General features: G+C 46.7%; 1 protein-coding gene across 2 annotated transcripts in view; it reads left to right on the forward strand.

The window, feature by feature from the left end:
• The window catches only part of CCNY (cyclin Y), a 128,233-nt gene that overhangs the window by 97,949 nt on the left and 17,383 nt on the right, over nt 1-12,901 (forward strand). For both annotated transcript variants that reach the window (XM_079701200.1, XM_079701201.1), the window contains 2 exons: nt 4,930-4,964; nt 10,091-10,191. In XM_079701200.1, coding sequence (XP_079557326.1) covers nt 4,930-4,964; nt 10,091-10,191 — 136 coding nt within the window. The remainder of the gene's footprint in view (nt 1-4,929; nt 4,965-10,090; nt 10,192-12,901) is intronic.

The raw sequence follows: 12,901 nt of genomic DNA on the forward strand, positions 1-12,901 counted from the left end.
TTTCCCTCTCCCCAGGCCAGAGAAGGCTCTTCCCTCTTCTGGTGCTTGCCTGCTGGCCGTGGTGCTGGAGCCGACCATGCTTGTTTCTTCCAGCTCCAGGATCAGTGACAGCAGGCCAGGAGTTCGAAACAGCCATGATGGCAGTGTTTACAGCATGGAAATTGGCAAATGCTATAAGTCAGGGCATTCTTCTTCTTCTTCTTTTATTTAAAAGGCATCTGTTAAACATTTATCAGCCACCGTCGCATCCAGGTTAATCGAAAGTGTATCCGTTTTTACCTCTTCAGTGTCTCCTTAATCTGACTGCTCTTTGCCATGCCTGTTGCCGCCACCTCAGTCCAGACTCATAATTTCTCACTTAGATTCCTGCCGCAGCCTCTGGCCCGGCCTTTGACCTTTTCCCTTCCCAGTCCTGTGTCTACGCTGCTGCTAGGTGAAGAGACTTTCTGTAAATCAGATCTGATTATGTCACTTCCTTGCTAAAACTTTTCTGTGGTTCCCCAGTTGCCTTGGTGTTAAACTCCAAGCGGCTTAGCGTGATACACAGGCCGTTGGAGGTCCGTCCCCCGCCGTCGTTTCCAGCCTGTCTCCTTTTGCACCGTGTCCGCCGCGCTGGATCGCTTGCGGCACCCCAGGGCGCCACTCGCCCCCTTCTCCTTTGCGTTTAGCTGGGTTTTCCCTTCTGTCTTCCACACAGCTCATCTCTTCAGTCTTCAAGGCCCATTTCTGCTACCACTTCCTCCTTGAAGGTGTTCTTGACCCCTCAGGCTAGATTAAGTGGTCCTGAGGGTAGCCTGTGAATAGTTTCTTCATATCTGAACCATATTGTGGTATTTAAAACTATTTCCTCGTGTGTATCACCAACGAGCTCCTGGAGGGAACGGAACGTGTGATACTGGATCTCAGTATCCCTTTGCCTTGCTCTGCCTGATACAGAGGATGTGTTCACCCTAGGTGGTCGAAAGGAGGAAAAGACAAAGCCAGGAGACATTCTTGATTTGATTGTGATCTGTCTTCACTTGGGTAAACTTCCATTGCCATTGCGACACTCCCTCCACTTCCAGGAGTACTAGAGCAGTTCAAACCTGTGGGTTCCACGTGCTCCAGTTGTGCCCCGCGGACCCCAACCTTGGAAGAATTGTTGTGATGTGAGCTTATAAGCACACATTTTCATTTGAATCTGGTGATCTCTTCTTGAGGTCGATGTGCTCCTTTGCAGTGCAGGATAGGCTTGCGGGTGGGAGACCATGGATGGGGCCATGGCAGTTATACTGGGGCAGCTCCGCCCGGACCACGGCCTTCACAGCTCTCTGCTCTGCAGACCCTTGCCCTCCTTCCTTCCCTAGCACTCGGCCTGGCAGCCAGGCTCTGCCTGCCACGCTCCCTGCCACCAGCTGTTCCGTGATTCTGCTTTAGATGTGCCTGCATTAAGTCATTAGGAGCTTCCTGGCTGTTAAGTTCCTTTTCCCTCTGAATAGCAAAGAGATTTAGGCTGGGCTGACCGTGATCCGGAAGGCGTGCCTGATCAGACCTCCCCAGCTGGCCGAAGTTAGGGAGGTCCTGTCCCAAGCCCAACGGACTGCTCTCTCGGTCATTTCCCCACACATGTGAGATGTCAGAGTGGACTTCCTTTGTATGAGAACCACTCAACAAAGAAGGGACCAAGGGCTCCTTGTAGTGGGAGAGGAGGTGCCTGTGAGAGATTAGTCTGCTCAGCCTGGCCTTTTCGTGCTCTCATTTCTGCTTGTGGGGGAGAATTGCAGTTGATTGTGTCTTTTCCTTTTCTATTCCGTTTTAATTTGCTGTTTTCAAAGACATGAGAGCCTACTCTTTTAAGTATTAGGAGAAAACAGTCAAACTATATATTTTTTATATTAATTAGTTTGGTTTTTAGAAAAGTTCTTTCCTTTAAGAAGGAAGTTGGACAAAAATGAAAACCTATCTCTGTGTGTGTGTGTGTGAATGTGTGATCTGTGTGTTTTTCACGAGTTCCTTGAAATATTTAAAGGAATAAAAGCAACTTGTCCCTTGAATGACTTGAAGCCAAAGTAGAAAGACTAAAATTCAGAAATTAAAATATGAGCTCTGGTTTTCTTTGCACAGTCATTCAGGAACACCGACATTGAGAAGTGTTTTGGGGCCCGGCTTCTGTTCCTGGCAGTGTTGAACTCCTGCATGATGAGCGGACCAGCCTTTTAGTTCTCCTTTAGTCAGACATTTGCAGGCAGCCAAACCCTGTACCTGTGAGGGTCCCAGTTCTCTTTATCATGGTCCTGGGTGCCCTGTTTAGGGTGCCTATCTCTCTAGTTCCCCATCAGTCACTCTGTGTGTCTCCCCACAGCTTCCCAGATTCCACAGGGGATGCTTTTGCAGTGAGATATTGAAGAATCCATAGGAGCCCAAAGCTCTTATGCTGCTGATTTTCATGCTATAAACCATGGAAAATAACTTTTAAAAACTATGAACTCCCTTAAACATTTTTATGTTGACCATACCAATTTTTCACGCTATCAAAGGATGTAATTTCTGATGTAAACATTGGTATTTTAAAATAAAACGGTCCCTCAAAGAGAGGCATGGACATATATACACTACCAAACGTAAGGTAGATAGATAGTGGGAAGCAGCCGCAGAGCACAGGGAGATCAGCTCGGTGCTTTGTGACCGCCTGGAGGGGTGGGATGGGGAGGGTGGGAGGGAGGGAGATGCATGAGGGAGGGGATGTGGGAACAGATGTATATGTATGACTGATTCACTTTGTTATAAAGCAGAAACTAATAAAAAAAAAAAAATAAATAAATAAATAAATAAATAAAATAAAATAAAACGGTCCCTCTTTTTTTTTTTTTTATTTTTTATTTTTTATTTTTTATTTTTTTTGCGGTACGCGGGCCTCTCACTGCTGTGGCCTCTCCCGTTGCGGAGCACAGGCCCCGGACGCGCCGGCCCAGCGGCCATGGCTCACGGGCCCAGCCGCTCCGCGGCATGTGGGATCCTCCCGGACCGGGGCACGAACCCATGTCCCCCGCATCGGCAGACGGACTCCCAACCACTGCGCCACCAGGGAAGCCCGGTCCCTCTTTTAAAAAACGTTTCAGATAAAATTTTAATACCATGGTGATTTGATAATCCACCATCAGCAGTCATTTAAAAATGTATGAACACGCTCTTCTTTAACAGTTGGAAATTTCACATCATTCCTTTCATCTTGAACTTGTATTTCCGTGCCATTTTCTTCATAGAATTTTATCCTAATGTAATATATTCGATTTCTAAAACTCAACTTGTCACGCTGTCATACTTCTATGAAAATATGGATCTCACTTGAATTTAATTTTTATCTCTCATAAGTCTCTAAGTGTTATAAATAAATTCTGGATTGTGGTATCATTATTGTTAGTTCCCAGTTGATCAAAACAATACAAGCATTAAAATGTTAATGAATAACTATTAAACAGAAAAGTGAAATAATTTTTGGAAAAACATTTCTTACTGAGATGTTTCTGTGGATGACTATTACATGTGGCTGGAACGAGGTGCTAGTCATCAGATCTTCTTGTTTTTATGGATGTGTAAGTGCTGAAGAGCTTTGTTTATACACATCAATAGATGGGGATGGAAGGAGTTTTGTTAATCACTAAATTCTTTCTACTCTACTTGGTTTATATGTCAAAAAACTCCAAGGGATTTATCATCCAAAATAATTCCTAATAGCTGCAGTTCAGTCTTCAGTTTTGTTGACAGTAAGGAATTGGAGTCCACTTATTTACCAAAGAGTTTCTCACCTGGTTGTAGGAGCTCCGCACTTTTGAGTTTCTGGGAAGTACACCTGAAAGGCTTTACCAGCCATGTGAATGACTGTCACTTGTATTCACTGCTCTTGTCACTTGGAGGCGCCTGGTCTAACCCGATGCACTCAGGAGCGTGGGGAAGCACCAGCGTTCACGCGCCCTCTAGAGCAGCAGTGGGCCTCATCTTCTTGCCAGGCACGGACAGGGAACTCAAATCCAGGTTGAATGAAAGAGCCCCACCTGCCCTTTTCCTCGCAACTAGTGTTCCTAGCTTCCCTTTTGATTTAAATATATCTCTGTCCTCTCCAGTGACCTGCTCATTACCTGTGTTGATTGATTAGTATATATTCTCAAAAGTAAGTCTTCAGGAAAGAAAATGCAAGACTCAATGTTACTACATTGTCAAAAGGCTCCTCTGGGTTCCCTGTCCCCCTTCTACATCTTTGGGGCTGAGGGGCCCCCATTTTGAGAAACACTGGGATCTGGGGCACGGAAGGCTGGGTGCAGACCACACCTCGCAGACAGCAGCGTGAGAACAGCATTTCAGAAGGGGCGGTGTTTTTGTTGTGAGTTTGATCAGCCTCCCTGAGGGGGCAGGATGCTCTGTGCGGCCTCCACAGAAGCCGGTTTTCCTCCCCAGCACCAGCACGGAGAGTAATTGGATTCCATGACCGTTAGTGCTTCCGACATACACTGTCCTGTACTTTAATGCTGTTATGGGTATTGTTGTTATCATATTTCACCCAAATAGTATGGACGTTTATGGGTCTGGTTGGGTTAGAAATAAATAGTCCTGTTATCTGTTGATCATCTTAAATTAGTAGATGCATGCAAGTTTTATGAGATTTACTAGTTACTACTTTATTTAGTTCTTAGAAAGCTGTTACCCCTCAGTTAACTATGGCTGCAGTGATTTTGTCGGGTGCCATGTTGTCAGTGGGTTTAGGTTTTGCTCTGTTAGCTAGCCGAGGTCAGATCTGCATTTGTGCAGGTTGCATTTCTTATGTAGTAAGTTGAGCATCTGGGCACGTTGATTGGTGGAAGGATGGGACCTTGACGCAGAGGCCCGTCCTCAACAGCCTGCAAGGGGTTGGCACGCAGGCGAGTAACATTTCTGTTGCATCTTTTGTTTTCACAGTGAGAGAAAAACGCAAGAGTCTCTTCATTAACCATGTAAGTGGAGCTGTTTCCCTGTGTTCTTCATAATGACTCTCCAGTGCAGAGAGCTGTCATACTGTGTCTGTGATGGGGAAATGGCCCGTGAATCTTGTTCGCACATGGAAGAATGTGAAGAACGCTGCAGTGCACTCGTGCTCTGTGGGGTCTGTGACTGGACGAGCACGGCTTGGCATTTCTCCCCGGGGCCAGTGTTTGTCCAGAAGCCCCAGACAGCTGCCGATCCTGGGAAGATGTGTGTGGACGATACGGCAGCAGACCCCACACAGGTCCACGGGAGCACTTCTTTTCCATTTCTAATCCTTCCCTCCTACCCGCTCCCCAGGAGACTCGCTTGCTCTCCTGACTCAGTCCCATTTGAATAAGCGTACCGTTGTTTTCCACGAGGCTGTCTGCCTCCACACACTCTTTCCTCTCCCTCATTGTTTATAGGTCCACCAGTGGAGTCTGCATGTTCTTCCGACGCTCTAAGAAAGGATAAATTTGACAACACTTTAATTTAAAAAAAAATCCAGCTCTAGTCTTCTGGCCATTCTGAGCAGCGTCTCCCTGACCTGCTGGCTAGGCATCAAAGATACTTGATCTTTCTTCCTGGAGCAGCGGGTGCAGCCGGCCTCCTTCCACTCCTGTCCCGTGGCGACCCCAAGCTGCACCCCCAGGACTGTGGCGCCCGGCCACCAGGAGCATTAGAGCCACAAGCTCCTTGCCCTGTAAACTTCTGCCCCTCGATGAAGTAGGCGTGCTATCGACTCTCCTATCGAAAACAAGATTGAAGTATTTGACTTCTCAGGGGGTTTTCTCAGGATTTCTAGACTGCCTGCATTTAAGTATTTGTAGATCTTGAAGTACTTGGCACTGAAACTTTGTGCTAAACAGACTTAAAGCCATAATATTGTCTTTTCTGCCCTTTGAAAATCTGGACAAAATGTAGTTGGAAAGAAATTCATAGCCAGGCCCTTGCACTCAAGGGCCTCCACGCTCGGCCTGTGGGAGACTGGTGATGCCTTCGTGGGCAATGTCAGTATATATGTGCGTGAACCGTGTTCTAAGGGTCAAAGAGAAGGTCTGTAGTTTTTATCAGATTCTTAAAGCAGTGGCCTCTTCCCTGGCCCCCTCAAGTTTTGAAGCATCAGTGTAAAGCATCTGTGAAATTACAAGCTATGTCTTAAGGAAAATATGCTGAACATTACCGTGCCCTTTTTTATTTTTTGAAAGCTGTATAAACCTGGACATGGAGCATTGAGAGATTTGAAGAACTCCTTCCATAAACCCTCGCTCCATTTCTTCGCCTGCTGGGTGCGCTGGAACACTTCCCCCCTCCTCATTAGCAGGTCCACCGAGGAGCCTGCAGACAAGGGGAAGGGTGGGGTGGAGACCACCTCCGCTGGTCACTGCAGCCCCTTTAAAGTGGGCTGGAGGGAGAGGCAGTCCTGAGGGTGGCTCGTGGGCAGAGCCGCGCCCTCCTCGTGCCAGTCTGCACATCTGTCTCACACGCTGTCACTGACCTCACGCTTTGCGGTGTGCACAGTCGGCTGACCTGCCCCACGCTGTGCATCCTGACTCAGAGTCCTCTCTCCCCTGTGAACCCTCTCACCTCCCGACACAAAAAGCGGAAGCACACAGTTGTTGGAATGTGCTCAGATGTGCTTATTCCTATAAAAGAAATCTCCGTGCTGCCTTATGTAACAGATGACCGGGTAGCAGCATGACCCTGCAGAGCACATTGCAGAGTAGCATTTCATCTCTGCCCACATTGGAATGTGCCGTTGCAACCAACTGAAATAGCATTTGAGTGAAATTACCTGCAGCTTCAATTAGGCTAATAAACCAGCTGTGCTTTTTAGGTTTTGGGACACTTGGGTGTCATAAGTTAGAGCAGTAGAGAAAAGAGAAGTAGCAATAATAATAATCAGTACAGTCTGTTGAGTGTTTTACCACGTTTGTGCCAGGCTCTGTTCTAATTGGTTTAGTGTACTTGATAACCACGCCTGGGAGGTATTATTTATCACTCCCATTTTCCAGATGAGGAAAGTGAGGCACAAAGAATCAGCCAGATGAGCGGTGGGGCCAGCACCGAGACCCAGAGGACTGGCTCCAGAGCTGCCCTCCCAGCTCTCCTCCTCTGTGCTTCTCAGATGGTCCCGCCAAGCCCCACCTGGACAGAAGTTGTTTAGCTTACTTATCTGAAGTCAGAGGGAACCTCTTTTCTGAATTTGGGCTCCAACTAAAATTTGTAATTTAATTTGTTGTTGAACTCTGGAATGACCATTATACTTTGCCCTTATTTATAAAAGCTTCTTGGTTTTTATTTGCTTTATCATGAGAGACGTTGTTTCTTTAATTTCTCCTTTAAGTGTCTGAATAACCTGCTTAGTACATGTTGCTAAGATAATCTACAAAGAGGCTGCTATTTGATAAAAAGCAGTGGCCATAGGTAAGCCATTTAAGGAGAGGTGAGGGAAGATGATCACGACAGGGAAATAACTTCCACCAGGTGGAGAGAAACAAGGGTTTTCTGGCTTCAGAGACACATGTTAGCCAGCAGCACATGTTAGCAAGTGAAAGGAGCTGACTTTGGGAACAGTCGCCAGGGAGAGGGCAGTAGAGAAGGAGCCCCTGGCTGGAAAAGGGGGGGCCTTTCCCTGGCTGTGAATTTGCCGAGAGAGACTTAAAAAGTAAAAGGAGGCTGCTTCTAAAAGAATTATTACAGATTTTAAAGCTTGAAACCATTTGAGGATAAACCCCTTGGGGGACTTTTAACAGTAAGCTGAGCTAGGGCAAATTATAAAGATTAATATTCTAATCAGCACCTATGTTTTAGATGTAATTAGATCAACAGTTATAGGAAAATTTAATACATTACACTAGAGGTGCTTAGGTATTTTAGAAAGGCTTGTGTAAAGGGCTTTATTTAAAGTTTGTAGTTTAAAATTTGCTGACGTTTTGGTTAGCTAATTAATGAATCTTTTAATTAAAATGTGAAAGTCTCTGATTATAAATTGTGGGTGGCATTGTAGGTGGCTGGGAGTCTGGAATCAACGCCCTGAAACTTAGGGGAAACTCATGCCTTTTGCTTTGGCCTAATTTTTCTGTAACATCCTCCTCCCCTTGACGACAGCATGCCTAAAGTGAATTGATCATTCTAAGTTAAAGGGAAAAAAAAAAAAGATATTAAAACGGAATGAATCAGGAGTTGAATGGCCAGCCTCCCTTACCCTCAGCAAAACAGTCACAGTATTTGTCTTAATATTGAGACAGGTGATAGCTGTAAAAACTTTGTGAAGGAATAAAGTAACTAGAGAGTGTTATTTATCAGTTAAGCAAGAGCCACATTGTTAGCTGGACTTGGAGCCAAAAGGATTTTGTTCAAGCCCCAGATCTACCACCTGATAAATGGGGGGCCTTGAAAAAGCCTTGACGTCTTAGTTCTCCGATCTCGTAGAATGCCTCCTGTCTACCTGTTCACGTGGTAGACTGAACGGGAAGGTGATCTGCAAACTGATTTTAGCAACAGCTGACTATGTTGATATTATTGTTATTGCTCATTGGATTTATAGGTAAATTTTGTATACTTTTCCAAGTTCAATAGCAAAACTGATGAAAGTCTTTCCAGTGTTTTAAGTATGGATATAGTTTTTTCATGAGTATTAAGCCATGGAAGTCAAGGAATGAAGTGAGTGTGATCCAGGAACTGAAATTTTAAAAAGTCTAAACCTTGCTTTTGCCTCTTTGAGAGATTTGCTCTTTTTTTTTTTTAAATTTATTTATTTTTGGCTGCGTTGGGTCTTCGTTGCTGCACGCGGGCTTTCTCTAGCTGTGGCGAGCAGGGGCTACTCTTACTTGCGGTACGCGGGCTTCTCATTGCGGTGGCTTCTCTTGTTGTGGAGCACGGGCTCTAGGTGCACAGGCTTCAGTAGTTGTGGCTCGCGGGCTCAGTAGTTGTGGCGCGCAGGCTCAGTAGTTGTGACACACGGGCTTAGTTGCTGCGCGGCATGTGGAATCTTTCCGGACCAGGGCTCGAACCCGTGTCCCCTGCACTGGCAGACAGATTCTTAACCACTGCACCGCCAGGGAAGTCCCGGGAAACCTTATTAAATAAGAAGTAAATGTTAAAAGTATCGAACAGGGCATTTGGTCTCTGATGGGCTTTAAAGCTCCCTTCATGTTCATAAACCATGGATACTGAGGGCTTCGTTGGGGGTGGGCACGTGAGGCAGGCAGTGTTGTTATCCTTAAGGAATTATTTTTTTTTTGGTTGCTGAAGATGACACTTAGATTGTCAACATAGCACCAGGCAAGTGGAGACTTGTTTGGATGATTTTATTATTTTTTTTCTAACATGCTTTGAGCTAGAATTATCCAGATTGATGTCTACTAATCATATTGCCCACATAATTGCCAAAAATCTACTTACTATTCAATTAGATGTCATCCGAGTGTAATTTAAATTCTTTAAATTCTTTGTTCTTTAACAGTATATTTCAGAAGTAGTTCTTAGTTCTGAAGTTTTCCAAAGAGCTCAAAATTTATGTAGCTGTGAAAGAGCCAGGCATGAGACTGCACAGGCACCTTACCTGAAGCTTATACATTGGTAGTATTTTCAAAAGCATCGGATAACTTTCACCTATTTTTATTTTCACCTCCTGAAATTCAAGATTAGGAGATTCTAAATGAACATTGGCTGCATTTTCCATGGTCCCCAAACTGACTGTATTCCAAGAATAGAGAAAATGGGTGCAGTGGACTCTTGTCTTGATCCTGGTGCCTCAAACCAGGATGCCGCCTTCAGCAGGGGCTTTCATTGGTGTGATGAGCGCATACTTCTTGTTTCTCAGTGATTTTACGGACTCTGCAGCACACGCTTTGATGCTCGATTGCGAGAGTGTACTGTTCTGATGGAGGCTGGGGGCCAGGAGTGGTGGTGGTGACTTTTCTTTGTGGAAGAACATGGAATTTCATTGTAGGAAGGAAGTGGGTTTGTACTGTTCTTGCTGGTAGTGTTAACATTTCTCGCCAAGACACTTTTCCTCTATAGGCTGGTCTCAAGGTGAAAGGGGTGATGTTCCTTGGAAGAATTCTGAGCCCTGTTTAATTGTCCTTGTCTTGTTGCCATTGTTTTTTAGCATCCTCCAGGACAAATAGCAAGGAAATACAGCTCCTGCTCGACTATTTTCCTAGATGATAGCACAGTCAGTCAACCAAACCTCAAGTATACAATTAAATGGTGGGTATACACATTTTTCCTTAACTGAATGTCTTTTCTTTTCCTTAACCTGATGGCTAACTGGTTGGTTGTGGGGTCTGGGAGTGGTAAGATTGGGCAGGGGGAGGCCATATTCAAGGAGTCTTTTTAAAAAGTGATTTTGGGAGTTAAAATGTGGGATGTTCAAAATATTTGTATATATTACCACTTACATAAAAAGGCCAAAATTTTCAGTGATTTTAAATGTAGGTTAAAGCATATTTTTGATTTTTGTGCATACTTTCTACCTTCCCACTTCTTATTGAAGCCATCCTGGCGTAAGTCTGCTAGTATTTTACCTTCAAAATGTAATGGGTCCCACTTTGACGTGGGGTTGCAGTAGAAAGCAGGCCTGGCACCGTGGAAGTGTATTTGCCTGGAGCGTGGAGAGCGGGGTTCTGACCTTGGCCGTCTCCCCAGCAGGGAGGGTGGGGTGAGCCCCTTCGCTCTGGGCTCTTACTGTAAAATGGGGCTTAAGGGAGGAAACGGGGGCGCGGTCTTCGGATAAAATCTTTTCCCTTTGGGGCTTCAGTTCTCTTATTTTCAAGGGGGAGGTGGGAGGGACGGAATGCTGGTTTTTCCTGAAATGTTCCCACTAGCATTGTGGTAGGAAGCCTTGATAAAGGTGCTGGGGTCTATGGCCTTTGGCTCAGCTATGAAAAACCTGGGATATTTTGCCTCTGTACCCATTTAAGAAGAGTCCACATTTAACAGCAGTCCACGTTAGCGTGTGCAGTGAGTGTTTGTGTTTCTAAATAAGAAGGCTTCTTGTGTTCCAGTGGGCCAGGCGTCCAGGCCTCAGAGCCCTGTTCTGCGTGTGCCCACACATGGCAGTCAGGCCTGCCAAGCAGTGGGGACGGTGTCCCCTCCAGGCGGAAGGTGGGAGGTGGGCCCGCCTGGAGGGAGGCCGCCTTCTCCCCTATGGGTTGCTTATTTCTAAGATCTAAACGGGAACGTAGCTTCTTCCCTCCTTCCGTTGGTGGTTGAGGGACCGGCGGGCATCACCCCACAGTGGGCGCTCACGGCTGGGAGCCTGCATGTGCCCTCGCTCCACCGCCCTGCCCTTGGCCGAGCTGCCCCACCCTGGGGCTGGGCTCTGTGCTGGGGTCTGGGAGGTGCTGGGGCGGGAAGCAGGCGCCTGGAGACCTGGCACCTGGCACCCGCTGGAGCCCTAGAGCCCCGCCTCCCTGGGGCCTGGGACCCTCCCTCCAGGACTGGCGGGAGCTGTGGGTTTCCAGGGGCTCGGACTCTGTTGCTCAGTGCTTCACCTGGGGATGACTTCACACTGCCACTGGTTGTGACACAGACCACTCCGGGGCCCAGTAGGAGATCTGGGTGACAATTTGGTATTTCAGTGTGGAGTCTGGGAGGTACAAGCTCCGTAGTCACAAGTGTGGTCTGTGAATCAGTGGTTCCAGCTCGCCACACCCGCAAGGCCCCCGAAGGCTTAGAGCCCCACTGAGGCGTGATGTCTGGCCCCGCAGATCCAGGATCTGGAATGTCAACCCCTCCGGGAGATTCTCATAGGTGGCCAAGGCCGAGAACCCCTGGTGTCAGTAGACAACTGCCTTCGAGTTCCCTTGAAAGCTTAACCTGTGGTTAATACCGGGAGGAAAAGAAGCTGGACAGCTGGGCCAGTGATGATGGCTGAGTGCCGAGAGGAGGCGTTCCGTGTGGATGCTGTGGCTTCCCTGGTCCAGAGGACGCTTCCCCACACCACCCGGATTTGAGATGCCTTCAGTCAGTCGCTTGTTTGTTTTAAAATGTGCCGTTTTTAAAAATGTACATTGTGGACCTGGGAGCTGGGTAGGGTGGGCCCTAATTGTAGCAGTACCATCAGAATCCTTCCCTGTAAATTCCTGTATGTCACACGTGACCTGGTTCTGGCCATTTTGAGGTGTTAGCTGGCCTGGGTAACTTCAGCCAGGGCCTTTGACAGCACAAGGGGAACGAACGTCATGGAGGGCAGGGAGACTGGAAGTCTGAAGGCCCTCCTATTCTAAAACTCTGCCTAACCGTATCCTGCACCTGCCAAGGCCCTTGTGACCTCCTGTCCCAAGATGTTAAAATTGATACAAACTCATTAATCAGTAGTTCAGCTTCCCGTGGGCAGAGTGAGCATTCGTGGGCTGAGCTCGCCTCCTGATAACCATGTAGGACCCTGGAGAAAATGCTCTGGGTTCTAACAGTAGCCTTCTAAGCTAATTTTAGAAGAAAACCCTTCTGGGGAGTTCCTTGGTGGCCTAGCGGTTAGGATTCCAGGCTTTCACTGCCGTGGCCCAGGTTCAATCCCTGGTTGTGGAATAGATCCTGCAAGCCACGCGATGCGGCTTGGGTGGGGGTTGGGGGGAAGGTTACAAAAGAACCAAATGGAAATCCAGGAGTTGAAAAGTACTCCGAAATAAAATTCATATTAAAAAGAAAAAGAAAAAGAAAGAAAAAACCCTTCTGTATATTGGAGATTGCCAAAAGGAACAAACATTCACGAATTCTGGTTCAGGAATGGGCGGAGGGTTGAGAGTGGCTCTAACTGTCAAAGAGAAGCAGCCGCAGTGTGACACATTTGGGCACGATTCTGTGCTCATTTTTTTCACAGGCATAATATCTTCTCTGAGAACTTGATTTTCCCATCTTTCTCCTGAAGGCCAATAGCTGTGGTATGAACTTAGAGTTTGCCACCCACCCCCGTGCC

This window comes from Hyperoodon ampullatus (genome assembly GCF_949752795.1).
Source record: "Hyperoodon ampullatus genome assembly, chromosome: 3".
Lineage (NCBI taxonomy): Eukaryota > Metazoa > Chordata > Mammalia > Artiodactyla > Ziphiidae > Hyperoodon > Hyperoodon ampullatus.